Below are 27,935 nucleotides of genomic sequence, written 5' to 3'. Positions count from 1 at the left end.
TCCCCAAAAAGAAGAAGCAAAAGCAGTGAACGTGGAGCCAGCACAGCAGGGTTAGGACTGGGGTGAGGCCGGTGAAGTGCTCACCTTGGGCACAAAATTTTAAATAAAAATATTTATATTTAATTTAAATAAAGGATCTGACTCAGCCAGGATTAAGGTGAGGCGGTGTTGAAGCAACGTGCGAGTGTAGGGCTGGATCCCGTCTTTAATTGAAATTTGGTATTTGGTTCACCATGGATATTTTTTTGTATTCATTTTGATTAAAAATTTTTTTTCTGTTAACGAGCAAATCTACCAAACAGAAACAGACTCACAGATATAGAGAACAGACTTGTGGTTGCCGCGGGGGGGAGGGAAGGGTTGGGAGTTTGGGATTAGCAGATGCAAACTAGTGTATCTAGGATGGATAAACAACAAGGTCCTACTGTAGAGCACAGGGAACTATATTCAATATCCTGTGATAACCATAATGGAAAAGAATATAAGAAATAGTATACATATATATACATATAACTGAATTACTTTGCTGTACAGCAGAAATTAACATGACATGGTAAATCAACTATACTTCAATAAAATTTTTTAAACTTGTGTTGAAATATTACTTACCTTGATCATTAAGTTTTGGGTGCCCCCTGAAACTTTGCACCTGAGGGGAGCGCCTCACTCACCCCACCCTGGTCCGTGGGACAGATTCATCCAATTATCCAGCAGTGCTTGCTGTGAGCCTGTGGTGTGCCTGCAACTGTGATAGGGTCTGGGGATCCAAAAGTCAGTGAAATAATTGTAGTTCTCTGTCCTCAAGTTTAAGACCAGATAGAGATAATAAACCAGGGGGGAGGGAGACTTGGGCAGGTAGGCTCCTCCTGGGCTAGCCTGGAAGAGATGAAGGAAGTGTGGTGCAGAAGGAGACAGACATTTGACTTTTGATCTCCTTAGGTGTTTTGCCCACCCACTCTCTGAACCCATGGGTCTTAGGCCCATGGACCACCCCCCTCTATAGAAACTAAAAATACCAGCCACCCACATTCTCAGACTCCTTACAGCTGAGGCCTTCAAGGCTCACCCATCAGATGCACCAACCCAAGATTTAAAAACAAAACTCGTGCTCCCAAGAAGCAGAGCCCCTCCCCACTGAGCCCCTAGGACAGCAGTACCCAGGGCTGGGTGTTGCGTGTGGGACGTGCAGGTCACAGGGGCTGTGGCATTCAGCAGGTGTTTGGAGTGCTGACCTCACGGGCCATCTGGGGGTATTGAGCCTTTGTGTATACCGCAAGGTCCACTCTCCAGTTCACTCATGATTCATGAGTCACCCAACATTCTTTGAATATCCTTTTGAGTATCTGTTCCTTGAACATCCTTTTCTGCTTAAGTTAACGTGACTTGGTTTCTATTGTCCGCAATGAAGAATGTTGCCTTATATAGAAACTGGTGCCAGGAGGTTTTACAGGCTACATGGATGTTGGAGGATATTTAGAGAAGCTGAAGTTGGTTATCTGGACTGCTTGGGACTGGAGACACTAAAAACTCAGAGCAGACCTGGAATCCTACACCATGCAGAGGGAAATGGGAATTCCAATCTGCCACCAGGAATCACCTGGAACGAAGAGCCCTTTGAGAGCAGGGGTTTTGAGACTGAGACTCCATTGCCTTAGAAGAGAATGTGAGGAATGAGGAAATAGACTGTGGGAATGGGCTGCTGTTTCCTACAGTGCTGGACAGTTGAAGAAACAGAAGATGATCTCCTAAATCCTAAATTTTTGGCTCAAGACCCAGATCAAACCCCGAGGACTTCTATCCTGAAAGTATCTCAATTCTTGCAGCCATAAGGGTGAGACAGCCAAAAACGACACTCAAAATTTGAGCCAGCAGCATGGCAAGTTACATCATTCCCTGATGCCGTGGCTTCACCAGCTCTGCTCCATGGACGTCAGACCGTTGACTGGGAAAGAGTGAGCTCAGCCTTTGCATGGAGCCATGCGGGGGGGTGTGGGGTGATGCTGACCCCCCCGAACCCCCATACTCACTGAGCCCCCTTGTGGGCTGAAGCAGCCTCTCCTTGCTATCTGATGATGCTGGCCCTGCCCAGGGCCCCTTTAATGAGCTCCCTGTGCCCCACCATCCCTCAGGGTCTTCAGATCACAGTGGGGTCCCCAGATGGCCAGTGGGATGGGGCAGGATTGAATATCAAGCCCAAATCAAAATCTGGGCAAAGCTTTGCTATTACATATCATCAAAAATCTGGAGACAGGGCTTCCCTGGTGGCGCAGTGGTTGAGAGTCCGCCTGCCGATGCAGGGGACACGGGTTCGTGCCCCGGTCCGGGAAGATCCCACATGCCGCAGAGCGGCTGGGCCCGTGAGCCATGGCCGCTGAGCCTGCGCGTCCGGAGCCTGTGCTCTGCAGCGGGAGGGGTCGCAACGGTGAGAGGCCCGCGTACCGCAAAAAAAAAGGAAAAAAAAAAAAAATCTGGAGACAATCTGTGAATGGACCGACTGAGCTGAACTTAATACGTACGTACCAAGCAGCAGTTCTGGATTCAGGGTGTCAGGCTGATCAGCTGGGGTGGCTCTCATTGTCTCCAGGGTTAACTTATTGGTTGGCAAGTACGCTGAAGCCTGACTCAGCGGTGGCCCACGCTCGCTGAGGCAGGGATAAGAGAAATGCCGAGGTGTAACGTAGAGACAGAGTTGTATGAATTAACCACGGGTGACCTGCTACTCCTAAGCGCGCTCCAAAATACCATCGTGCCTTCCTTCACCGAGAGGGTAAGACCCGTGATGCTGAGGCAGCCCAACAGCCTTCAACGGTCTCAGCGTCCAGCTGGGGGTCCTACCAGTGATCCGACTCCTTATTTCCGGGGGGGGGGGGGGATAGAGCCCTTCGGAGGGCAGAGGCCACGGCAGCAGTGACTGGCAGGGGTGGGGCAGGTGCATTACCATCACAGCAGGAGCGGGTGGTCATCCCAGGGGTCTGATCAGCCAGGAAGGGTGGGGCTAATGGATTCCAAAGTCCCCGGGGTAAAAATGGATCAGCAACCCACAAGGACCTAAGGCTTTTATAACCAGGTCTGACTTGACAGGAGACAATGTGTGGTCCCTCCCCCATCCCAAACCTGAGTCCCTTCGCAGACCCAGAGCTCCCTGAGTGAGGAAAGGACCTGACTACATTCCAAGTCTGTCCCCATCGATCTCCCTGCAACATTCCCCCCGAGGGGACCATGGCCATTTGTGGAAGAACTATGCCCTGGGGAGCAGTGCGGGGGGTGGGGGGGGAGGGCTGAACCTCGCTGAGTCTTTGTTTCCTCATCTGTAACGGAGGACAATGATATCTGCCTGAAAGGATTGTGGGGTTAATTGAGTAGAATAATGGGGCAGTGCCTGGAATATAAATGCATGCGCTGGCTGCAGCTGAACCTTTTATCCCTGTGTGATTTCGTGCTCATTCTCTCTTTGTTTCCATCTCTACTCCACTGTAGTGGAGTATGATCAGCCATTTGCTGAGAGTTAATAACACCCTTGCCATTGGCAGAGGTGAGGCACGTGCCAGGAGCAGTGCTCGGCTCTAGTGTCTCTAACCTATGCAGCTGCTCTCTGAGGCCATGCAGCGGGGTTGGCGCTGCTGGGATGGGGCTATAGCTGTGTTCTGTTCTAAACCTCTGTTCTCTTCACTGGCACCACACTCCTCGGAAGGTAATAAAATGAGGTGGCAAGTACGGAGCTTGGGACATGGTAAAGTGAGAAATAGGAGAGGAAGGAGGGAGATGCGTGGATGGCAGAGTAGGTGGATGGATGGGTGGGTGGATGGATGAATGGATGGACAGATGGATGGATGGGTAGATGGATGGGTGTGTGGATGGGAGAATGGATGGACAGATAGATGTGTGAATGGATGGATGAGTGAATGGATGGATGGGTGAAGGATAGGTAGATGGATGGAAGAGTAGGTGGGCGGATAGATAGATGGATAGATGGACGGAGAGATGTAGATATGGAGAGAGATGATGGCTGGATAGTTTAGAAGATGCATTTGACACGACCCCAGCTCTCAAGGATCTTCCAATCAAGGAAGATGCAGCACTAAGCATGGAGCTGGCTGAGAAGTTGAAATATCTCATCTGTAGTCAGTGCAATTTCCCAGCCACACCACAGCATGTGCGATGAAGATTAGCCAGGCAAGCTGAGACGTGGGGCAGACACGCTTGATTGCTCCAGTAACAGACCTTCATGTTCATTCATTCAACAGGCATTTACTGAGCACCTACTATGAACCAGGCACTCTTCTAGGCTCTGAGGACAGAGAGGTGAACAAAATAACTCCCTGGGGGGAGGGAGGAGACAGGAAAGATGTACAGTTGACCCTTGAACAATGCAGGTTTGAACAGTGTGGGTCCACTTATACACAGATAGTTTTCAACAGTAAATACTACAGTAGTACGTAGTTGGTTGAATCCATGGATAAGGAGGAACCGTGGACGAAAGGCAGATGGGGAGGGCTGACTATAAATTATATATAGATTAACCGCCGTGTTGTTCAGGGGTCAACTATACCTGCAGAGTGAGCCCAAAGAGGATAAGTCCTATGGAGATAAATAAAGCGGCTAAGAAAGGGGGGCTACGGGACAGCGGTCTGCTCTTTTGGAAAGGTCAGAGAGGGCAAGCCTCCCTGGTGGGTTGACACTTGCACGAAGGCCTGAAGGAAAGGCTGAGATCTGGAAGGAGCAGTGACTTTCCTAGGATCACATGGTAACTACATGCCTGAATCAGGACTATACCCCAGGTTACATACAGGTGTTAGGATTCTGGGGTTCCTGGTCTGAAGCTACAAAACAGTGGTAACACACCAGACGTGGTGTCAGCAGAGGAGGATGGGGTTGGGATCCAGCCACTCAGGAGCTATGTGGTCCTCGGCAGGTCACTTCCTCTCCCTAAGCCTGTTGGCCATCCCTTTGCCCTTCCTTTTCTCCTCCGTTCCTGAAAACAGTCCTGAGAGTATTAAGAGGTTATAGATATTTTACTTTAGAAGTGAAAGAGGTCATCATTTTGTTATTTTATGGAGGGAGCCGACACTAAGCCTCCAAAGGGGGCTATGGTTCTGCTCTAGTTGAGAGAGGAGGATTGCTGGCTGGGACAGAGAAGGCTCCTGGGCCGGGCGGAGGGCAGGGGGGAATGAGACCTGACATCTGAGTGGGCCTTGAATAAAGGAGAGTTCATAATATGATGCTGAGCACCCCAGGACTGTGGAAGACAAATGGACCAGCGTGGGGGCCGCATCGTCTCTTTCCCAGAGTGAATGGGTCTCTCTATTAGGATTGGGTTTGGTTACAAAGGACAGAAAACCCCAAATAAGAGTAGCTCAAATACAGACATTTCCTCGTTTCTTATGTAAAAACTCCCGAGCTAGGCAGTCAGGTGTCAGGGACCCCCGGCCCTTTCCACTGTGCTCCACCAATCTCAGCATTTGGCCTCCACCTCAATGCTCAAAATGGCTGCTTAAGTGCCAGACATCATGCCTGTATTACAGCCAACAGGGCAGAAAAAGGGATGAAGAAGGGAATGCCTTGTTCCCAGCAGAAGGGATTCTGGAAGAATGCCATTTTAGCTTGGCGGTTCTAAAACCCAGAGAGGGCCCACCAGGACCCCGGAGGCCTACAGGCTGGACACTGCTGCTGCCTGGTTTGGCACCTGCCTGGGATGGTGTCTGGGAAAGGGAAAGATGCAGGCAGCTCTGCCTGTTTCACCCAGGAAGTTCCTGCAGCCATCCATGGAACAGCACAGCTGTTTGCAGATGTCAAGATGCCACATGCACTGGCTCCCCAGCGGCCCTCTGAATCGCATCCCCTCCTCCCCCCAGCCTGAGCCTTCTCTAGTGCCCTGGAACCCAGAACCCTGGGGTTTGGGGAATGGGGAGGGTCCTAGAGACAGGTCGGGCAGGAGGGGGTAGGAGTTTTCAGGTAAATCCCTCTGATCGGCACTGCCCACCACCACCACCTCAAGCATAGGGCTATGAATCCCAGGATGAATTTACACCAAATTGCTATAAAAGCCCCTGGTAGAGACAGACACATGGTAGGGGATCAAGGCGAGTGAATGAATGAATGAGTCAGTCAATCTATCAATCAACCAATCAATCAATCACGGGGAGCCCAAATGTTATTCAGTTTAACCTCAGCCAACTTGTCTCTTGTAACCTCAGCCCAGCTGCCACTTACATACTTCCAGTGACAGGGAGCTCACTACTTCCAGGGGCAAAATGGTTTTAGTTTTAGATTGTCCGTATGATGAGTCAGATTCTCCACCTCCTAGGTTTCCCCGTCAGCGCTAGTCTGCCAGCAGGTAAGACCCAGAATACATCTGGCATCTTTTTCATGGAATCAGACCCAAGTCTTCGTGGATGAGGGGAAGCACAGAACCACACAGCTGAACCTTGGAGGCCACAGGTCTCCTGGCCATCTTCTTCTGTTGCAGATGGTATTCTGACCAGAGAGGGGCTATGACTTGCCCAAGGCCACACAGATGGCTAAGGGCTGAGCCAAGATCAGACCCCAGCCCCAACTTTCAGCTGTGTTCCTTCTAAACCCCACGGCCCCTCCAGGACCTCCTCCAGCCTTCCCCACGCTAGGTAACCCCTCCCCACAGCCAGTCCCACCCCATGATGCTGAGGATCCATTTCCCTTGTGGAGACCCTCAGGCTGGAGAAACCCATCTCTTGTCACTGCCAGTGACAAGCACAGGGACGTGGGGTCCAGGTATCAGGAGCTGCAAGCGGGACCAAGCCATACAGAGCGCGCTGTCTGGCTCTCACCGGCTCCCAGACAGAGCCTCTCTCAGAGCCGCGGGCCGGCGTGTGCGCATGCATGTGTGAACGTGTGTGCGCGCGCGCAGGCGCGCATGAGTTTGCGCCTGAGTCTCCCAGCGCGAGAGGAACCCGTTGTAAGCTGTCGGCAAAGCCTGCCAATGCGCAAAGGGTAATTGTCACATGCAGTGCCAACAGACAGAGCTCCAGCGGATTCATTTGGTTTTGTTTTGTGGTTATTTTTTTTTTACAACTTTAAATACGGAATATAAATAAATTTTACATTTAAAAAATAAAAGGAAAGCCCCCAAAAATATAATCACCGACTTTACAAACTGAAGGAAGCAGATTTGGGAGATGGGGGGAGGGGGGAAAGTGCAGTAGAAGGTGGAAAGGGAGGTGGGAGCTCAGACCCCACCCCTAGGGGGCCCTGGGGATCTTTTCCCTTTTCTCCCCCACTCCCAGCCCAATAGCTGGTTTCCTGGGAGGAGCCACCAGAGATGGAACTCAAAAAGATCTAAGAAGAGGGGCGTGTGCAGGGGCGGAGCAAGGGCTACCCCCTACCCTTGGAGACTTTCTCTTGGGTTTTTCACACCCGCCTAAAGGGGAGACTGCTTGAGCTGAGGACTTGGGGAAATGGAGGCCACAGGGACAAGTGTTGCTCCCCTGTCCCCCACCAAGGGCTCAGTCCTGTCTGACCGCTCCAAGTTGTGGGCTGGGTCAGAGGCACAGCCAGTCCACACAGAGCCTTTGTGTCAATTAGGAAAAGGATCCCTTTCCTCAAGACACTTTACCTCCATCTGCCAAAAAATTGTCATAATAAATATACAAATTGGCCATGTCTACGGTTGTGTGTGACCTGTGCTCCCTGCATGCAGTGCCCTTGTGCAGTGCACACCCTGTACAACCTTACGTGGCAGTCCTGGCTGGGCTGGGATATGACAGGCAGGCCCCCTGCTGCCCCGGGCCCTGGTCTTCTGTCCTACAGAGCAGTGACTGGGGTTATCTGCGGCCTCAATAAGGGGTCCAAGAGCCCCTTGGTGGAGCAGACTGAAGGGTCAGGACAGGAGGAGACACAGGGTGGAGGTAGAGAGATGAAACAGAGGAAAAAGTGAACAGGGGGAGTGGAAGGAGGCGCTGCATGCCCAGGTCACCATCTCCATCCACCTCCGGAGCAAACTTCATCTCTAACCCGTCTGAGAGGGCACTCGGCTGCCTGGTGCTCTGGCCACCCCTGCCTGGAAGAGTCCGCATCTTCAAAGAATTCAAACGTATAAAATGAAAAGAAGCCACTGTGAGCAGAGGTAACCAAGGGGAGGTGACCGGGCCTGGGCATTGCAGGAGGGGGTTTTCTCCAGTCTATGCTCCCCAACATGGTCTCAGCCACAGGAGTACGAGTACCCTGGCCTGCCTGGGGGTGCTCCCGTCAGAGCTGGCTGCGGGTCCAGGGACCAGGCAGGCCATGCTGAGAGGTCCTCAGGCCCACGTGCAGGGTTTCAGGCCAGTCCACAGCGCTGGAGAAGGAAGCTCCTTTCCCCCAACAGCGACCCCATCAGTCTCTCTTGCACTTTCATCCCATTTTCTCCAGGTCAGGAGAGGAAGACAGCGATGGAGTCCAGGTCCTTCATCTCCTTCTTGAGCTTCTGGGCAAGATGCTGGAGGCCACTGAGGGGAGACCCACTGGTGGAAGTGTGGACGGACACGTGGAGGGGTGGGGGAAGCACCATTGGCCGTCCGAATCAGGCATCGAGACAGACGGACGAGGGGAACAATATTATCACTCCAAGGACCCCATGGGGGCAATACAGCAAATACCATATTAAATAACCCTGTAGGCCAAGCAGAGGAACACGGGGATCAGAAACAGCCTAGGGCTCCATCCCACTCTCACAGGCAACCGGGAGCAGGGAGCTGGGGTCGACCAGCTGCCCCTGATTTCCAGCAGGGCTCAGGGCTGGAAGATTTGAGGTTTAGACCTCCCATCCTCTTAGGGCCTCCTGAGACACAGCTGGGCAGGGGTCCCTAAAGCCCCTCACCCAACCTGTGCCGTGATAACTGGAAGAGGAGATCAAGGCTTAGAGCCTGGATTTTGTACAGGAAAATGCCTCTGCCCCCCACCCCTTCCTCAGCCAAAGCCACAGGCCAGGGAGAAGGAACACGGGGTGCTGGGCCTCAGTTTCCCCGCCGGGCCCTCACCTGCCCGCACTCTCCTGCAGATGCCCCTAGGCTCCGAGGGTCTCCTTCAGCGCCTTCTTGCCATGCATGTGCTTGAACTTCCGGTGCTTCCCCTTGGGGGGCCGGCGGACTCGCACCGTCCGAATGGTCACCCGAGTTTGGGGCGTCCTGGCTGCTTGAGAGAAAGAAAGGTCTGGTTAGCAGGTGGATGAACAATGGCGGGGATTTGGGGGTGTCTATCCCCTTGACTAAGGCCTGCCACAGACCTCCCCATATCCTCTGGGCTGAGAGAAGGGGTGGGAGGGGAGTCTAGATTGGAAGCCAGCCAGACCTCCTGGGTTCAAGTCCCAACTCCACCGCTCACCAGCTGTACCTTAGGGACAATTACTGAACCATTCTGTGCCTCTGCTTCCCCATCTGTGAAATGGGGATAACAAACTGCCCACCTCATAGGACTAGTGGAAGGAATAACTGACAATATGCTGGCAAACACAGAGGGGAGCAGATGAACTCTGGCCTCAAGCTCTTTGTCATTACCCCACTGATATGCCCCTGATTTCCACGCCCCTTGTACCTGGACTGGACTTGGATCTGTTAACCAATTTAATGAGGCAGACGGGTGCTGGTCAGTTCCAGGCATGAGCCTTAAGAAGGCCTGGCAGCTCCCACCTTTGCACTTTGGGGAACCCTGTGCTGTCACATAAGAAGTCTGGTTCGCCTGCTGGGGTTGCCACATGTGGGAGCCACATGGGGAGGAGAGGCCCTGGACTACAGGGAGAGGGATAGAGGCCCAGCTCTCCTAGTGCAGCCTCCAGATAACTGACTGCAACTGCAAGAGATGCCACCAGGACCACCCAGCTGAGCACAGCCAACCCACAGACGGAGAGAGTGTAGAAAATGACTATTGTCTTAAGCCACTAAGTTTAGAGAAGTGATCAGTAAACAGCAGCTGCTCTTATTCACTTGTTTCTTTTTTCCTTCCTTTGACCCCCTACTGAGGTTTCCTCCCACCAACCTCAGCCTCTTCCGGTCATGGGAGGTCATGGGATACGGGAGCCACTAGGCTTCGGGCATAACCACACCCCTCCCCCACTGACCTGGGCCTTTCCCTCCGTGGTACCTGTCACCTGCCTGGCCCTAGCCACTCCGAGAGGCAGTACAGTTGGGTGGGCCAGACCACCTGGGTCCAAACTGGGCTCTCCCAAGTGTTAGCTGTATGCTTTGGGGAAAGTCACATACACTCTCTGTGCCTCAATTCCCACATCTTTAAAACTGAGAACAGCAGCCCTGGCCCCCTAGGTTTAGGAGATAATACATGGAAATCGCCAGAAACCCTTAGCTAGCATGCCCCTGTCAACGTTCTAAGCTTATCTATCCTCACAGCAGGTCTAGGTTTGTACAGTTAACAGATGAGGAAACTGAGACAGAAAGTCTGGGATTTGAATGCAGGGATCTGCCTCTGGAATCCATGCTTTCAACCACGGGGCTGTAAATCACAGTGCCTGCCAGTCTCGGTTAAGATGAGCACTTATGTGTCTCTTCCTCCTGGGCTCCTAGGTAGACACCCTAGCAATGAAAGTTTTCTCTGCCAGGCTCAAGGCCTGGCTCTTCCTGGGAGCCTCCAGAGTTCTCCCCAGCCCACCCAGCTACTTTGGGGCCAACACCTGACTTCCCACTTCACAGACACAGGCCCCCATGAGGCAGTTACCCCACTGCTGCAAGTAGGAAATTTAGGAACTCAGTGGGGTCTCAGGTCCTCACTTGAGGGAGGCTGCCCAAGAGGACCATTGAAGGGCCAGAGACAGGGCCACCAGCAGGATGCTGGGCTGGGAAAAGCCTGAGCAAAAGCTCAAGGTCATCACTCAGCTCATAAGTGACAGGGCGAGATTTGAGCCCAGGAGGTCTGACACTGACTATCACACGTGCCACACCCCCAGCTGCCACAGGAACTGTCACCCAGGGCCAAAATGCTGAAACTAAAATGACAAGACCTACATGTCAAGTGGTTGAACATGCCTCCTAAGAAACTGGTTCAGAAAATCACATGAAACAAAGGCAGTGAAAAGAACCCCATTCTAAACATAAAGAAGAATATAATTTTTCCTGAACGGCAGTCATTCTCCATATTAACTCTACAAATAATTTACAACATGTCAGTTTGAAGCTGTCAAATTCTCAGCCTTCCTAGGTCATCCATGACTCAGCTCAGCACTTAGAACAGGAGGAAGAGGCTGAGATGGCCCTGTCTTCAGGAGGCTTGTTAGTAAGAAATGACAGTGAGATTGTCCTGTCCCCTAACCAAAGAAAGTTATTGAAAATCCAAACAGTCACTTGCATGATTTTTTTATGCTCATCTAATCCTATTAACTTAATGAGTCTCACTTGATCCTTACTTTTCTCCTCGAGGGAGAAAAGGCAGCAAGATACAGTCAAAAGAACCCAAAACTAGGGCTTCCCTGGTGGCGCAGTGGTTGAGAGTCCGCCTGCTGATGCAGGGGACACGAGTTCGTGTCCCGGCTGGGGAAGATCCCACATGCCGCGGAGCGGCTGGGCCTGTGAGCCATGGCGTTGAGCCTGTGCATCCAGAGCCCGTGCTCCACAACGGGAGAGGCCACAACAGTGAGAGGCCCGCGTCCCGAAAAAAAAAAGAACCCAAAACTAGATGTTCCAAGACCCGGGTTCCAGGCTCAACTTTGCCGCTGTGCTACCTTCATGAAGTCCCTTAACCTCTCTGTGCTCCAGCAGCCCCATTAGTAACACTGGAGGACTGACTTGTAAGATCATCTCTAGCTCTAAAATTTTTAAATCCTTAAAAAAAAAAAAAAAAAGATGAGGCAAGTTAAGAGCCAGTGACAGCTGTCAGGGTGAGGGAAGAGCCAAGAACAGAACTTCAGGATACCTGAATTCTAGCTATGCCCCTACCTGGAACTGGCTGTGTGACCTTGGGCAAGACCTCAGCTTATCTGGGCCTCAGGCACCTCCTCCATAAAATGTAGAGGAGGCAATTGGGCCATTTTTTTAGTCCCTTTCAACTCTTGAAGTCATACTTGCCCCTGAAATTGTGAATTCGTGAAATTTAAGGACAGGAACAGAATTCCAGTTCTAACTTATCCGTGCGTTTGAACCCTATCTGTCACATCCCTGCTACATTGTTGCCCAGCCTTTACTTGCATACCTCCCAGAACATAGAACTCACCACCTCACAAGGCAGACAATTCCATCTTGGACTCCTGACTGATCACCAGCTTTTGCATATATGTAGTTAAAATCTCTCTCTGGTGATTTTTTCCCCCCCACTGGTCCTAATTCCCTCATCAAGGCTACAAGGAATTAGTCTGATTTCTCCTCCCCAGGACAAGTCGTCAAATATCTGGTTACGATATATGCCTTAGGGCGTTCTCTTATTCAGGCCATGGTTCCTCCCACCATTTCATGCACTCACAAAACAAAGTAGGGGGCTACGGTAGCAAGACTGGGATGGGGGCTGCTCTGGATGGGGCGGCCGGCAGACCTCTCGGAGGAGGTGACTTCTGACCTGAGACCCAAGTGAAGAGCAGGACCTAGGCTTGTGAAGAGCCAGGAGGAGTGAATTTCAGCCAGAGTGACGTGTACAAAGAAAGGCCCTGAGGCAGAGACTTATTTGGCCCCTCAAACAGGCCAACCTGGCTGGGGTGGCATAAGTGAGGGGGACTGGTTGGCGACAGGGCCAGAGGGCCAACAGGGGGCTGCATCCTCACATAAGGCCTCCCAGGCAGGGGAGGAACCTGGATTGTCGTCAGTGACGTGGAAGGCTTCAGGCGAACTTAACCAGGGGCAGGCCAGACCCAGTTCCCCCAGCGTGCCCCCGGCACCTGCCATAGAAGAAGGGGGCTGAGCAACTAGAGGCAGACCCTGGACGGGCGGTTACCTCGCTGCTCCTGGGAACTCCCAGGACTTCGGGTCACGGTTCGTGCCACCACCGTCTCACACTTGCACGCCAGGTGGTCCTCCAAGGTCACCGTGGCCTTCTTAAAGGTTGGCTTCTTCCGTACAATCTCAATCTTTCTTACCTGGAAGACAGAACCACCAAAGTGCCTCCGTAAGACCACACAGGCGGGGGCCAAGAGAGCTGCCTGCCCGCTCTGCCACCCAGCATCCCCTGCGGTGATCTTTCCTCGAAAGCCTGGACTGCAGCAGGGTAGACGCTTTGGCCCAAACAATGGCAGGACCTTGCCCTCTGCTCTTCTCGTAGCTTTTCCATCAAAACAAGCCCCCCTGACCTGGTCTCCGGCAGCCCCCCTCAGATCCCCCAGAGAGGGAGAAAGGCATTTCCCGGTTAAGCGTGGGGCCTGTGGTGTCCTCATTCCCTGAGCGCCAGCCAAGGTCAGGGGCTGCAGCAGAGGCGGGGAGATGGTTGTCTGGAAGGAAGTGGGGGGAGGCTTTATCCAGGAGGGAGGCGGGAAGGGGGAGGTCAGCTGTCAGGTGTCCATCGACAGAGCTGGCAGTGTTGGGGACAGGAGATACCATGACAGTGGGCACCGGGGTAGAAAGTGACATTGGTAATCTTGGGCCCAAGGCCCAGGCCTGGGATGGAAGGCGGGCACGAGGCAAGGCCACGGCTGACCATAGGGGAGGGCAGTGTGATGAGGTAGGCAGGGCACTTGGCAAGAGTAGGTGGGAAGTACCAAGCTGGTCCTGAGTCCTGGAGAGGCGTGCCCACCGCCCAGCAGCAGCTCGGCCCAGCCTGAGCTGGTGTGGGGGCGAGGCTGCCCCCAGGGGTGCAGAAACCTTTCCACGTAAATCAGCAGACAGCTGAGACTTCTCTGGCCCTGCCCTGCCCCGTGTGAGACCAGGAGCTCCCCAGGACGTCCTCTACTCTAAAATTTCCCTTGAGTCAGAGTGTACACCCAATCTTTCCAGAAAGGGGACAGGATTCAGCATTCTGACTCTCTGCTAGGGGCTGCCCCAGCTCTTGCAGGGTCTGTTGCCTGGGGCGGCGGGGGGGGGGGGGTCTCTCTGCCCTCCTTGCTAAAGACACAACCTGTCAAAGGGAGATGGGCAGGTGTTAAAGGTGCTGGGGCACCTAGCTGAGCCTCTCTCTGTTTGGACTGAAGAAAACTGAGAGCCCTGAATAGGGGAGATCTCTGAGGGAAGTTGAACAGCTGTCCAGAACGTTCTGAGCGTCCGATGTGTTTGTGGACCTGTCTGTTCCAGGGATGTCTGGGGATTTGATCCCTGTAAAGGAGGAGGCAGCATCCTTTCCATATGGCCCCACCCCGGGGGCCTGTCTGTGGCTCATGGTCACCGCAGCCTGGATGGCCTCAGCGGACCCATGGGCAGCCTTTGCACACCTGTCGGGAGGGAGCTTCTCGATATCAGCCCTCTCTGGACGGAGCCCCGGAGCCCGCCAGGAAGGCCTTTGGACGCCCCCCGAAGCCTGGTCAGCGAGTCCCGCGTCCCCTACCCTCGGGCTGGCTGAGGCCTGGGTACCTGAACGGGCCGCAGCTGCACCTGCGTGGGGCGGCACTGCACATTGCGGTTGTTGCAGCAGCCGGAGCAGCGCTGCACCTCCACGCAGGGCGGCCACACCAGGAAGTTGGCGTTGGTGCGGTCTATGAGGCGCCGCGAGATCTCGAACACCTCGGTGCGTGTCTTGCACTCGGCGATCACGGCTGGCTCAGCGACTGTTGGGGAACCTGGAGGGAACGGGGACCTCCATCAGGGTGGTGGGCCTGTCCAGAAGCCCCATCAACAGGAAAGCTCAGCGCGGAGCCCCTCTGGGACTGCTCGTCCTCAGAAACGCTGGCCTGTCCCATCTCCTTCAACCCCAGTGTGGAGGGTTACCAGCCACAGGACTTGGGCAGGCTGCTGACAGGCTTGAGGCCTCAGTTTCCACATGTGCAAAATGGGAATGATCAGGGACTTCCCTGGTGGCGCAGTGGTTAAGAATCCGCCTGCCAATGCAGGGGACACGGGTTCGAGCCCTGGTCCGGGAAGATCCCACATGCCGCGGAGCAACTAAGCCCGTGAGCCACAACTACTGAGCCTGCACTCTAGAGCCTGTGAGCCACAACTACTGAGCCCGTGAGCCACAACTACTGAAGCCCGAGCACCTACAGCCCGTGCTCTGCCTCAACAGAAGCCACAGCAATGAGAAGCCTGCGCACCTCAACGAAGACCCAATGCAGCCAAAGAAATAAATAAAAATGGGGATGATGAGATCTACACCCCAAAACCACTGTAAGGATCAAGTGAGATCGTTCCGAGAGCGCTGGCGTGGGGTACATGTCAGTTTCCTCCCGCCAGCCCTCAACCATTTTATTCGATGATTTCACACGTTTATGAATTTGCCTGGCATGTGGCCCTTACTTGTGTATTATCTTGTAGCCACTCTCACATTGCTGTTTACACTGTAATCTATTCTTACGTTTTTGCTTCTTTCAAGCCTCAGTCTCCTCATCTATGAAATGGGAAAATAACAGTTCCTATACTGTACTTGCCGATCAAAGGAGTAAGTGAAACTTGGCCTACAGCAGGCTTACAGTCAATGCTGGGGCGACTGTCCTCTGTCGTTATTCACATGTAGAGGAACTGAGGCTCGGAGAGCTGAATTAGCTGCCCAAATTCACAAAGAGTGAAACTCAGGCCACCTGACTCTTATGTGGTGGGCCCCCCAGCCACGGTCTACAGAATTTTGGGGGCTGCAGGTGGGCAGAGAGGAAGGGGGGCTTGGAGCAGGTACCCGCCTCCCTAAGAAAGCTTCGGTGGGACCCAGTGACCCGCACCCTCCTCTGCTTCACGCCTGCCGTCACAGGCACAGCACTTCACTGCAGAGGAGACGTGCAGCCTGCCAGCGGCACTGGGTTCAAGCAAGAAGAGCCGCTTAGGATCCCAGCCCCACCACTTGCTAGCTGTGTGACCCCAGCTGCTTTTCTACCCTCTCTGGGCCCCAGTTTTCAACTCTATAAAATGGGGTTAATAATCTCTACCTCCAAGGTTGAACTAATGAACCAATGAGGTTTTAACGAACTATATTTAGAAAACAGTGTGAGTCGGTGGGGGGAGGATGATGACTTAGCTGCTCGGTAGAGGGTATTTAAGGATGGTTGTGCTCCTTCAGTTCCACTCGGTCCTAAGTGTCAGCACGAAGGAGCAGGCCCTCTGGCCTCGGGCTGGCTGCATCCCCAATTCTTCCCTGGCTCCCACCTTTGAGAGGCCACCGTTCTGACCCTCAGTCTTACCCAGGCTCCTTCTCCCGCGGGATAAGCTATCCAGCTCGCCTCCAGGATGGGACAGGGTCAAATTCAGGTCCAGTTCAGCCCCGTCTTCATCTGTAAGAGGAGGTCAGACACACGCTGCAAACTGTTGGCTGGCTCGACCGCGGCTCTGGGGGCTCGGCTGTGGGTTCCAGGGCAGGCGGGAGGACTGCTTCCCTCCCCGTCCCTGCGCCGGCACACCACTCCAGAAAACGGTCTCCCCTTCTGGCTCCCTGTAAACCTGAGGGTCCTAGCTCTGAGGAGGGGCCCCTCCAGACAAACGCCAGGGTGGCCATGGGGCCCAGAGGGTGGTGGGGCCCTGACTGCATCGCCAAGGGATCGTCAGCCCCACTCCGGGCCCTTCAACCACATATTTGGACAGAACCCATGTCAATGGAGTTAAAAATAACCCACCCCCTTTGCTACTGTAAGAGAACCCTCCTTGGCCTCCAGGGCAGGGTGAGGACCCAGAGCTCTGAAGGCCAGTTTCCAGTGCCCCTCCACCCAGCGTTCCCATAGGAAGTGCTGAATGGAGAAATTCCCAGAATCCCCAGGGGGGACCGGCATGCCCTGGACACAGCCCCTCTGGAGCCCCGGACAATGGCCCAGTTGGGCGGGGAAGAGGGAGGGAAGGAGAGGGATGGGGGTGGAGGCTGAAGGCAGAGACAGGGGGTGAATAGCCAGGCCTGGTGGGGCAGGGGGTGGGTGTCGGGGGAGCGCTTGCCCTGCCCCCTTTTTGGCCCTAGTCTCTCTCCAGCCCCCAGTCTTTCACCGTGTTTGTCCCTCTCCCCCTAACCTTTTGCCCCACTTCTGCCCTAAGTTGTCCATTTATTCCTAAAGTCACAAACCACAGCTCCCTTCTCTATCCTGGGTGGCCCTCATCTCAGCATCATTGGCACTCCTTGGACGCATCCCTCTCTCTAGAGATGGCGGCCGGAGCAGCTGCGGGAAGTGAGGGTTGCAGAGATGTGGAGCTCCTCACCGAATTGTGGGCAGCCCCTTCTACCTCCTGACGGCCGCAGCGCCAGCAAATAAACTACGGGGGTTGAGAACAAGCCCTGCTCCCTCCATGCAGCACCTCACACTCCTGCTGTCTCCCCAGCCCACCGGCCCACTGGCCCTGCCCAGGACAAAGCTCCAGCTCATCCGTGCAGGCTCCCAGTGGGTCCTGTTTGGAGGAGACTGCTATAACTGGTGCCTTTCCGTCTAGCCTACTGCTTCTGCGTCAGCACGTCTGTCTGTCCTTCTCACTCCCTTCCTTTCTCTCTGCCATCTCTGGAATGTCCCTTGTGGGGAGGAGATGGGGAAAAGATGTGCTTTGTGGAAAGGTTAAGTTGATTAGGAAAAAATAGCCACACGGTTGCCTTGAAACAGGCCTGCTATTGAAAACCTCATCTCGGAGCTCCCGACTCCCACCCGGGGTACACAGGGGCTGCCCGAGGGTGAGGGCCGAGGGCCTTGGGAAGAAACAGCAGAGAGGCTAAATTTGGAAGTTGCCCCATTGTGTTGACCAGGGCTGGCCAGTCGGGCATGGGGTGGGAGGTGTGGGAGACGTGGGGCGGGGGGCCTGGTGAACAATAGGTGGGCCCAGCTGGGGCCCCCTCCCGCCTGCCTCGCCAGCCCCCAGCACAGGCGGGTTTGAAAGGGCCCGGGAATGCTTTTGAGAGGGAGCCAGGGGCCCAACGGGGAGAGGAAACAAAGGCAGGAAATGCTGTCCCCCGTAGATAGCAGTCTGGGCAAGGATTACAAAGTGACAAAGAGACAAAACCCCAGAGGGAAGGGGAGCTGGGGGTGCAGGGGGGCTGCCGACCAGGGCTCCAGGGAACAGGCCAGAGGTTAGAATAGAATGGAATTTGCTCTGAAGGCAGCGTTTATAAATACATTCCCGACCCAGCCCCGCCACGTGTGTGCCGCCAAGCACGTGCCCATGCACTGAGCGCGCTCTTGGGCAAGGGCAGGGCTGCCCACTAGTGTGGGCCAGGTGTCCCCCGGAGACCTTGGAGACTGGGCCCTCGGCCGGAGGGGCAGGGAGAGGGCCGCTCTGGTACCTCCCTCCCCGGCTGGGTCCACACCCAGATGCACATGCGGCAGATGCCCTGGGTACCTTCTCCCTGGCCCCTCCTCTCGGCACCCCACCCTCTGCACCCCGCCAGAGCCACATGTGGGAGCTTCTCCCGCCACACCCCACATCCCAGGTAGCAACCCGTCCGCCTACCCAGGCCTGCCTGGGACAGGTGTGGCCAAGCCCTGCGGGGCTGCCACAGGCCTCTGGGTCTCTGGATGCCAAGGGAGCCGGGATGCCCTTGCCAGATGCCCTGCCCCTCTTGGCAGCGGGGATGCCCGCCCGGCTCCCCAGGACTCAGCGGAGGGCCAGAGCCTGGGACGAGGGCTCCACTCACCTCCGGAGTCTCCGTGCAGCAGACGCTGGAGGTCATCGAAGGAACGAATGGAGTGGTCACTCAGCATCTCGTAGAGCTCCTCGGGAATGGGGTCCCCCTGCCAGGCAGACACAGAGGGGACAAGTGAGCTGGGAGCAAGGGCTTCCCAGCCGTGGCCCTCTTCCCCCCAACACGCACACTCCCTCCTGTGGCAAGCTCCCATAGGGCCCCTTGGCCACGGACAAATGGACAGCCAGGCCGGGGGCAGGCAGGGGTCGGGGGTGATTCCAGGCCCGACAACCAGGACCACAAAGGCCCGGGACCGGAACCTGCGGAAGCCTCTAAGATGCAGCTCAGTTCTGCGTCCCTCCCCCCCACACAGAACCTCAGCTTGCTTTAAGTTAGATTTGATCGTATGTATCTGTCCCCCCATCACACTACAGGTTCTGGAGGCTCCAACATCCTGATTTCTCTCTGCTTCCCCTCCACGCCTGACAGCTAAAGGCGGCCAGCATTTGTCATGGGAGATCGAAAAACCCCCATTTGACAGAGGTAAAAACAGAGGCTCAAATAGGCGACATCCTTTGTCGGAATCCTACAGCCGATTATCAGCAGAACCTGCTTTCAGATCCAGGTCTTTCTGAGGGCAGAGCCTGTACCCCCAGCCTCCTGGGTACACAAGGTGTTTAACAGATGCTTGAAGAACTGGATGGTCTCAGGTGGCCACGTGTACTAGCGTTATCTATTCAGTCTGTCACTCAAAAGAGGAGGGAAGGGAATCCTCAGATACAGTGGGGAACCCTGAAAGCTCCCCAGTGCCCCGTGCCCAACCAAACCCTATTTTTAGAGCCCCTCTGGCCTGTTGCCAAAAACACTTGAAACTTAATAAGCACTTTAACAGGCCCCATTTGGAGACCGGGCTTCCTCCAGGGAAATCACAGGTCCTACAATAACATGAGAGCAGCCCTCATAGGAATGTCACGGCCCCGTCCGCCACGGTCCAGGGAGACCTGAGGGGCTGATGCCAAAGGTCTTGAAAAAGAGGCGAGGGCCTCTTTCTTGTGCCTCGGGGCAAAGAAAATGCGCAAGATCTGCTGCGTGTCCGAACTCACACCCATGCAGACACATGCACGTGCACACGTAAACACACAGGAGGGCTCCGCCTTGTGGGAGGAGCCCCTGGGGAGGGTTTCAGCAGACCTGACTTACTACTGCCTGACCTTGGGTTACACAAGTCTGTGCCTCAGTCTCCCTGGATTAAGAAGGGAGGCGCCCCTGCTCGAGCTGGTGCACTGAACACTCCAAAGACTGGAGTGCTGAGAGGCTTCCCACAGGCTGCCTCGAGGAAGGAATGCCGCCCTCGCCCTGCCTCGTGGCCAGTCCCCGGGGTGTTCCCCGAAAGGTCTGTTAGGAGCCTGGTGACTGACCAGGTTCTAGCACTTATCAACACCTCCTCCAGGGGTCCCACCACACGTGGGCCTGGCCTCGGGAGTCAGCCCTGGAGTCAGAAGGCCAGGGTGGAGTGTGGCCATGTCCGCTCTTAAAGCAACTTCCTTGAGAGCTCTGAGCTGAGTTCCTTCATTCGCACGTGGAGCTTATAAGCCTGCCTGGTGCCTAGGGTGGTCGGGAGGTATGAGGGAGAGACGGGTGGGGGTCTAGCAGTAAGCTTGGCTGGGAGCTGGGGGTCCACGACGGCACAGCCGGGAAACCAGGGGATGCGTGTGCGAGATGGGGAGGGATGTCAACTCAGCTGCCCCTCACTTTCCTCTCCCACCTCCACGTGGCCTGCCTCCTCCAACCCAGAGAGACCACGCCTTTGGTGGTCTCCAAATGTGGACACAGGACCCAACCCACGGAACGGAAAGCGGCTGGCTGGTCTCCAGTGGAGCCCAAGGCAGGCCACTGCCCCTGAGGGTTTTGTCTGCCCCAGATCTGGTAGTCCAAAGAGCAGGGTTTCACCTCTACCACTACTAACCTCCCCGTGAACTCAGGTTGGCCACCGCCCCTCTCTGATCCTGGCTCTCCGTTGCAAATAGAAGGGGTTGAAAATATTTGATTCAATTCTAATTCTGCCTGGGGGTCTCAGGAGGAGCAGCAGAGGAAAGCCCAGGGTGGGGTCCCCAGCCAGGTCTCCCAGGCTGCTTGCGGAGTAATGATTCAATTAACCCCCCAGGAGAGGGGCCCAAAGGCCCAGGACCAAATGGCACAGAGCACTCGTGCCAAGACCTCCTCGCCCCTGGAGAGCTGGCTGCCGCTGCTGCCGCCAGCCAAGGCAGAGTAGGCAGACTCCCAGACAGGCCTACCTAGCAGATGCCCCGGACCCAGCCTGTGATGCAAAGGAGATGCCGTCTCATGGAAACAAACCCACAACCTCCCAGGCTGAGCGGGGAAGAGCCCAGGATACAGACGGGAGAGGTGGGAGAAGCACACAGTAGATGCTCGATAAATACTGGTAAAATGCATGAAGGACCCTCCCCTTGTCTCTGGAGTTGTCTCCTGTATGATTCCCCCCCCCCCCCACCAGGAGGACCACCCCCGAGCACACTGCCTCCTAAAGGGTCCACTTTCTTCTAAGCAGATGCCATTCCTGCACGTGCTTTTCAGTAATTTGGCCACTGGATGCCCAGAACACCCTGAGAGCCCCTGGATTTGACACTAAAACCACAGCTAACTTCTGTGAAGTGCTAACTACAGGCCAGACACTGAGTTAAATGCTGTACCAACTACCAACCCCAAGAGCCTGGCACTTTTTGTATTCCCATCTTCCAGATGAGGAAGCTGAGGCTTAGAAAAATTCAGGAAACAGCTACAGGTCTACACGACTCGTAAGTGGCAGAGTGGGCCCCTCCCTCCCAGTGCCATGGAGCTGCCTGGACATTAACCTCAGTTTCTGTCAGCTCCCCACCCTGCAGGGGTCACGAACAGCAGTTCTCAATCAGGGGCCGGTGGGCCCCCTGGGGACACTGGTCATGTCTGGAGGCATTTTTGGTGGTTATAAATAGAGGAATGCTACTGGCATCTAGTAGGTGGAGGCGAGTGAGGCTGCTAACCAGCCTTCTGTGCACAGGACAGCCTCACAATAAAGAATTCTCTGGTCCCAAACATCCACAGTGAAGAGATGGAAAAGCTCCGTAGAAGACAAAGCAAGGGCTTCAGCTGCCAGGGAAACCTGGGTTCTTGGAGTCAGGCTTTTAACAACCTAAAACCTCAGCTTCTTGTTTTTTTAAGTCCAACTTTTTATTGAAGTGTAACATACACACATTAAAGTACAGAGGTCATAAGTATACAGCTTAATGAATTTTCACAAAGTAAACACATACCTTGAGAAATAAACAGGCCATCCCAGCACCTGAGATGCTCTCCTTGCATCTCCTCTTAGTCACAACTCCTTTTAAGGGTGGCCAGTTTCTATTCCTGTTCCCAGTTTCTATTACTGTTAGGTTGGTCTGATTCTGAACTATGTTCTCTTTGGTCATGAGCTTCTTTGTTCAACATTATATTTGTGAGACTTATCCAGGTTGCTGTATTTAGTAGTGGTTCATTCATTTACATTCTATTAAATACGTATTCCCCAATTTATTTATACGTTTTACTCGATATATTTTTGGGTTGTCTCCATTTTGAGGCTATTATGAATAGGGCTGTTATTAAAATTCTTATATTTCTCTTTGGGTGCATATTAGTATTATTAAAATTAAATAATGGGCGACGGTTGCATAACTCTATGAATTCTGAATTGCCAATTTCTGCAAAGAAGCCAGTTGGGATTTTGATAGAAATTGAGTGGAATGTGTAGATCAATTTGAAGACTAATGCCATCCTAACAGTATTTACTATCCTAACCCATGAACATGGATGTCATTCTTTTTATTTAGATATTTTAAAATTTCTTTCAACAATGCTTTGTACTTTTCAACGTACAAATCTTATACTCCTTTTGTTAATTTTATTCCTAAGTATATTATTCTTATTGATGCTATTATAAATGGAATTGCTTTCTTTTTTTTTTTTTAACATCTTGATTGGAGTATAATAGCACAGGGAGATCAGCTCCGTGCTTTGTGACCACCTAGAGGAGTGGGATAGGGAGGGTGGGAGGGAGACGCAAGAGGGAGGGGATATGGGGATATATGTATACATATGGCTGATTCACTTTGTTATACAGCAGAAACTAACACAACCTCCGCTTCTTTATCTTTTAAATGGGGCTAATAATACCTCAGCGGCATTACTGGGAGGCGGAACCGCACCTAGCAGAGCAGCCCGCAAATGATGGGTAGTTAATGAGTCCTGCTGTGATCCCCATGCATTCCTTCAGTGTGGTTCCTTGAGGGCAGCAGCGAGCAGCACGCATGCGCGGGGCCTGCAGGGCAGGACATTTTTGAGGATGATGGTGGGTAGGTGGAGAGCATGTGGCTTTGCATTGTCCCCCGTGCCGGACCACAGGAAATGACACCTGAGCCCCACACTGGCACTTGCCTCGGGCCTTGGGGCTGGTGAGTGGGTCCCTTCCGGGGCTGGGGGTGGCTGAGAGATGGGCAAATTCAGCCTGTGGTCAGCTCCAGGATGCAATGCCCTGGGAGAGGCTCACATGGGCACCTGCTGGGGGTCAGAAGTTACTCGAGGTGTGGGAGGGTGAGCAGCCCGGAGCCCGGGTTTCAGGGGCACAGGTTCTAGAAGCCTCCTTAAGGTGGGCAGCTCCCCCTCGGAGATAGGAAAGGCACCCTGATGAAGCTGCCCCAGATCTCAGGCCTGGGGTTCCTGGCAGGGCGAGGGCGTGGCAAGAAGGCAGCTGGGGCACAGCCAGCCGTGGGAGCCAAGGCAAACAGCCTCCTCCCCACCTCACCCCTAACGTCAGCTGCGCGAGGTAGGAAGGGCACAAGCTAGCTGAGGCCAGGTGAATTACCTGCTCCCAGCCGGGCTGGAGGATTAAAGGGGCTTGGACCCCACCCTCCGCCTGGGCCCCAGCTGTACACACAGATATACACTCCCCAGCCTGCCTGCTGTTCAGCTGAGGGAGACAACACGGGCTTGGCCCAAGCAAGCAGGGGCGTTGTCCGTGGCTGGCAGAGGGAGAAGGCCTCAGAGCGCCCGCCTGCCTGGGAGTCTCAGGCCTGATTTAGAGTCAATGCCAAAGCCAAGCCCTTTGAAGAAGCCTTCTCTGGGCAGACCGCAGAAGCCATTTAGAACCAGCCTTTCCCACCTAGTATTTCCCTGCCGTATTGCTCCTGGGACCCTCCGCTATTACTGTTAGCCCAGCCCCCCATTGGGCTCCCGCGTCTCCCTCCAGCAGAAAAACTGTTAGACCAGGAAGAGAGAGGCCAGGGCAGCAATTACAACCCTGGCAGCACATCGCAATCGCTGACCCCAGCCACCCCTGGTCCCAACGCCCAGCACCGAGTGGGGCCCAGGAATCTGCATTTTCAAAAGGCCAGGTAATTCTGCTGCTCTTGGGGGACTCTGAGCTGATCCAACCTTCTCGGTTTTTTTTTTTTTTTTTTGTAGATGGTATAGACTGAGGCCCAGCTCAAGATACCCAGAACCTTTGCAATCTAATTTTCCTTCTGTTTCTTTCTCTCTGTCCAGTCTAATCTTGGCAGTCCAAGTACCAAGACATGGAAAAGAAAGAAGTGCTTGTCTCTCAAGAAGGGGGTGGGGGGAGGGAGCGATGCAGGGGCACTCAAATGAAGATGCTTCTACTGGAGGGCAGCATGGCTACCGTTGGCTGCCCTGCGGGAGGACTGAATGAGGCCGCGTTTACAAAGCACTTAGCAAGCCCTAGATACGCGTCTGGTCCTTCCCTCCCCGCCCCCGCAAGGATTCACTGTCCTTTCCACAAATATTTACAGATTATGCACCATGGGCCAGGCACCGTTCTAAGCAGGGGAGACAGTGGTGACCAGGACAAAAGCTCTCTAGGGGAGTTTATACTCTGGTGAGAAAAAACATATAATAAACAACTAAATAAATCAGAAAATGAAAATAGTTGTGCTAGAAGGGCATTTCAGTGGGGGCGGGGTGAGGGAAGACTCTGAAAGGGACTTTTGAGGCCGATGGCAAGCATCGCTTTACACTCCTGCTGAATCAATCTCTCTCTCACATACACACACACTGTTCCTAGGTCTTGCGCCAGAGCCTCCAAATTCTGTTTGATCCGAACCTGCAGCAAGTCAGTCTCCCACTACCTAAGGCCGTTAGCAAACCAGAAAGAAGCCGGGTGACTGAAGGTCTGCGGGCCCCTTCACTCCTTCTCTGCAGAAGGGTGCAGAGGCCAGAGACATCACATGACAGGGAGAGTCACCCTCCCGGAAGCCAGCTCAGCTGATGGAGATGGGACCTTATGGGCCTCCGCCGACCCTCAGCCAGGCCCCACCTCAGAGCTCCCCGTCCCTCCTTCCCAGCTGCTGAGGCCTCCACCTGAGGCTCAGTACAAGCATGCCAAGGACATGGCCAATCCCAAGGCGACCTCCACCAGCAAGCCCTCCTGGACTGGCTCCCATGTCAGTAGGTTTTCCCTTTAGGTCTCCTCCCTTAGAGACTCCTGAGGCTTACTCAGGCTCTGCAGGAAATTGCTTCGTAAACTGCAAAGCACTACACACCTGTGGCTTCCTGAAGGCCATGTTCAAGGATGCTGTGACTCACGTGAGGAGAAAGGCACCAGCTTCCGTGCCCTAGGCTCCCCACCAAACACTCATACCCCTGGGGCTCTGGAAAAGGAGGAGGAGTTGCTGGATGAAGCTGGAAATGGAAAGGGCAGGCCTGGGAAGGCCTTCTCCAGCTGTCACCCAGCCTCTCCAGAACGGGCTGGGATCCCCAAAGAGGATAGAACAGTCAGGGGTGGGAAACCCCCTCAGCCATTCAGGGTCATCCAGTCTTGGAGGTTCAAAGAAGGGCTTATTTGAAGGGAGAAAAACTCTGAACATCACAGCGCCCCCCATTATCGGCCACACGAGCATGGTTTTAAAAAGCGACCACAGAAGGATAATGCTTGAGGGGCTTCGAGCTGACCTGACCAGGCAAAAACCAGTGGGTGCTGTGGAGCCGGGACCTGACGGGAGGGTCCCTGCTTCCATTCCCTCATAGTACCCAGGAAGGAAACGGGGTCGCTGCAGAGATAACTAGGTTCCAAGGCCCACGGTGGGCTCACCTGTTGCGCGGGGGTGGGCACCTGGTGCATGGGGGTATAGGGGCCGTGCATGCCTATGTGCGTGCGTAGGTGTGCGCGCACGTGTGCTCAGGCTGCGTGTTCAGGGGCCGTGCGTACGTGTGTATGCGGTGCGCGCGCGTGTGCCCCGCGTGTGCACGGGCGTGGCGGCGGCGGGCGCGCGACCCGGCCGCGGTAGTGCGTGCCCGTCGCTCTGCGCACCCGCCCGCCCGCCGGAGCGCAGCATCGCCTCCGGCCAAGAGTGTGCATGCGTGGGGTGAGTGAGCGAGTCGGGGGGCCGGGCGGGGTGGGCTGCGGAGAGCAGCGACGGGGGCGCCGCCGTTCCCAGGACGCCCTGGCACCGGGCCCAGCCCCCAGACCCCGCGGCGAGGCAAAGCGGCAGCTGGGGCCGGCCGGCGCCCCCCTTCGCAACAGCTGGACGCGGCCCGGGGGGCTGCGGGAGCGGAGAGGAGGGGGCGTCGGGAGGAGCCTGTAGGCTGCCGGGCTGAGCCCCGCGTCCTCCCTCCCGGGTGCTGGCCGCAGGGGGTGGCCGCGGAAGGGCGGGGCCCCAGGGCGGGCTGCCGGCGGCCCTCGAGGAGCCCCGAGAACAAAAGGAGACGGCTACGGCTCCTCCGTGGTCAAAACAACCTGCGCTGGCGGCGGCCCAAGGCCCGGCCGCGGCCTCGGAGCTCTTCACCTTAACCCCTTCGCCGCCGCCTCCTCCTTCCTAAGCCTCGTTGGAGGCCGAGAGGGGCCGGCCCTCCCCGGGAGCAGGCGAAGTGCGGGCTGCCGGCCGCGGCCGAGCAGAGGCGGGACGGGACCCAGGCACGCCGCGCTCCCCGCTGCCCTCTTCTCCCCGGCACCTCGCGCCTCCTCGCTGCCCCGCCCCCTTTCCCACCTGGATTCCGGGTAGACTTGCCAACTCACTGCTACGTGAGGCTGGGAGGGGTGCGGGGGACTCAATACAATCTGATAGCTCCCGCAGACGTTTTTACACCCCAGCTCTGCTAGGCTTTTACAGGCGGCGCGCTCCGCACCCTGCGAGCGGGGGAGAGAGGTGCGTTCTCTCGCAGGGTGCGGGCGCAGGTATGGCGCGACCTCAGGCACACACCGCCCCGGGGGCTGAATTCCCTAAGACCCCCACTCCTCCCCTAATCCCAAGTGCCCAAAACCTGTCTCGGCACCCACTGCGCCCAAGACACAGGCTGCTCCTGCACCGCACTCTGGGGCCGGGCAAGACCTGCACGGGCCCCGAGGGCACCCAGCCCGACCGGGAGCTGGAGCCAGGGTGGGACGGACACCCCCGCCGAACACTGGAGTGGCTGCCACCACCGGTGCGCGAGCTCGCACCTCCCGTGCAAGCCGGGTCCGGGACAGGACCTAAGCTGTAGCCGGAGTGGGCTCGGGAGGACGCGCTGCCTGCTGCCTCGGCACCACCCCAGCCCTCTCCCTTGGGCTAGAAGGGGGCTTATTCTCGGGTTCCTGAGGGGTGGGAGGCAGGACCACACACACCTTCCCCTGACGCCTAAAAGCTCGGAGATCTGAGATCGCCCCTGGGAAAGAAAGGCACCGCTGCCCCCTCCTCTTAGAGCCTGGCACCTCCCGGACCTCGCGTCCCAGCCCTCGGAGGTCACCTAGCGCCCGGCGCCAGACCCAGGGGCTGCATGGGTCCAAAGTTCACTGCAGTGAAAGGAGGGGGCGATCAGGGGGTAGGGGTCGGGGGTAATGAATGAAGCGAAGCAGCCCCAGCCGCCGTCGCAACTCACCTCGGCGCTGACCAGACGCAGGTAGCAGCAGAGAGACAGGAAGAGCGCCCAGCAGCGATTCATGCCGACTCCGGGCCCGGCCCCGCGGGGCCCCGGACGCGTGGACCGAGCGCGCCGCCCCCGCGGCCAGGGTGGGGGGCGGGGGCTGGGGAGGGAGGTGGGCTCTGCTCGGGTCTGCGGCGATCAGGCGCTCAGGCCGCTGCAGCCGCCGCCGCGGCTCACCCGCATGGCCCCCGGGCGCCGCCGCCCCCAGGCCGGGCTCCGTCGTTGGGGGGTTGGGGAGGACCTGGGCGTCGGACCAGGGTCCGAGGCCGCTACCTGGGCGGATCCCGAGCCCGAGCGAGCATCCACGGCCGGGGGGCTGCGTCGCGAACCAGCCGAGGCGTCTAGCCGTGTGGGGGCGCCCAGGGGACTCCAACCTCGAAGAGGAAAAAGAACACGGC

The 27,935-nt window shown here is 55.6% G+C and overlaps 1 protein-coding gene across 3 annotated transcripts; it reads right to left on the bottom strand.

Annotated features, from left to right (window-relative positions):
- Nucleotides 1-6,999: 6,999 nt before the first annotated feature.
- PDGFB (platelet derived growth factor subunit B) lies at nucleotides 7,000-27,626 on the bottom strand. Of its 3 annotated transcripts, none has more exons than XM_033866019.2 (7): nucleotides 27,493-27,626; nucleotides 18,604-18,700; nucleotides 16,190-16,279; nucleotides 14,439-14,644; nucleotides 12,877-13,018; nucleotides 8,991-9,144; nucleotides 7,000-8,623 (listed from the first exon to the last, which is right to left on the bottom strand). In XM_033866019.2, the coding sequence occupies exons 1-6, from the start codon at nucleotides 27,553-27,555 to the stop codon at nucleotides 9,017-9,019; spliced, it is 726 nt and encodes a 241-aa protein (XP_033721910.1). In that variant the 5' UTR covers nucleotides 27,556-27,626; the 3' UTR covers nucleotides 7,000-8,623; nucleotides 8,991-9,016. The 3 variants fall into 3 exon arrangements, with proteins under 3 accessions (XP_033721910.1, XP_073644268.1, XP_033721911.1); XM_073788167.1 differs by having other exon boundaries at nucleotides 7,000-8,048; XM_033866020.2 differs by having other exon boundaries at nucleotides 8,991-9,141.
- Between the last annotated feature and the right edge of the window lie 309 nt (nucleotides 27,627-27,935).

The sequence above is a fragment of the Tursiops truncatus genome, chromosome 11 (assembly GCF_011762595.2).
Source record: "Tursiops truncatus isolate mTurTru1 chromosome 11, mTurTru1.mat.Y, whole genome shotgun sequence".
NCBI lineage: Eukaryota > Metazoa > Chordata > Mammalia > Artiodactyla > Delphinidae > Tursiops > Tursiops truncatus.
This window is presented reverse-complemented; position numbering and strand designations above follow the sequence as displayed.

Excerpts from the sequence above, each read along its gene's own strand:
- PDGFB (XM_033866019.2), bottom strand. The coding sequence starts at position 27,555 with ATGAATCGCTGCTGGGCGCTCTTCCTGTCTCTCTGCTGCTACCTGCGT. Across the intron at positions 14,645-16,189 it reads CCGCGGGAGAAGGAGCCTGG|GTTCCCCAACAGTCGCTGAG; the intron begins GTAAGACTGAGG and ends CGTTCCCTCCAG. Across the intron at positions 9,145-12,876 it reads GAGTTCCCAGGAGCAGCGAG|CAGCCAGGACGCCCCAAACT; the intron begins GTAACCGCCCGT and ends CTTTCTCTCAAG.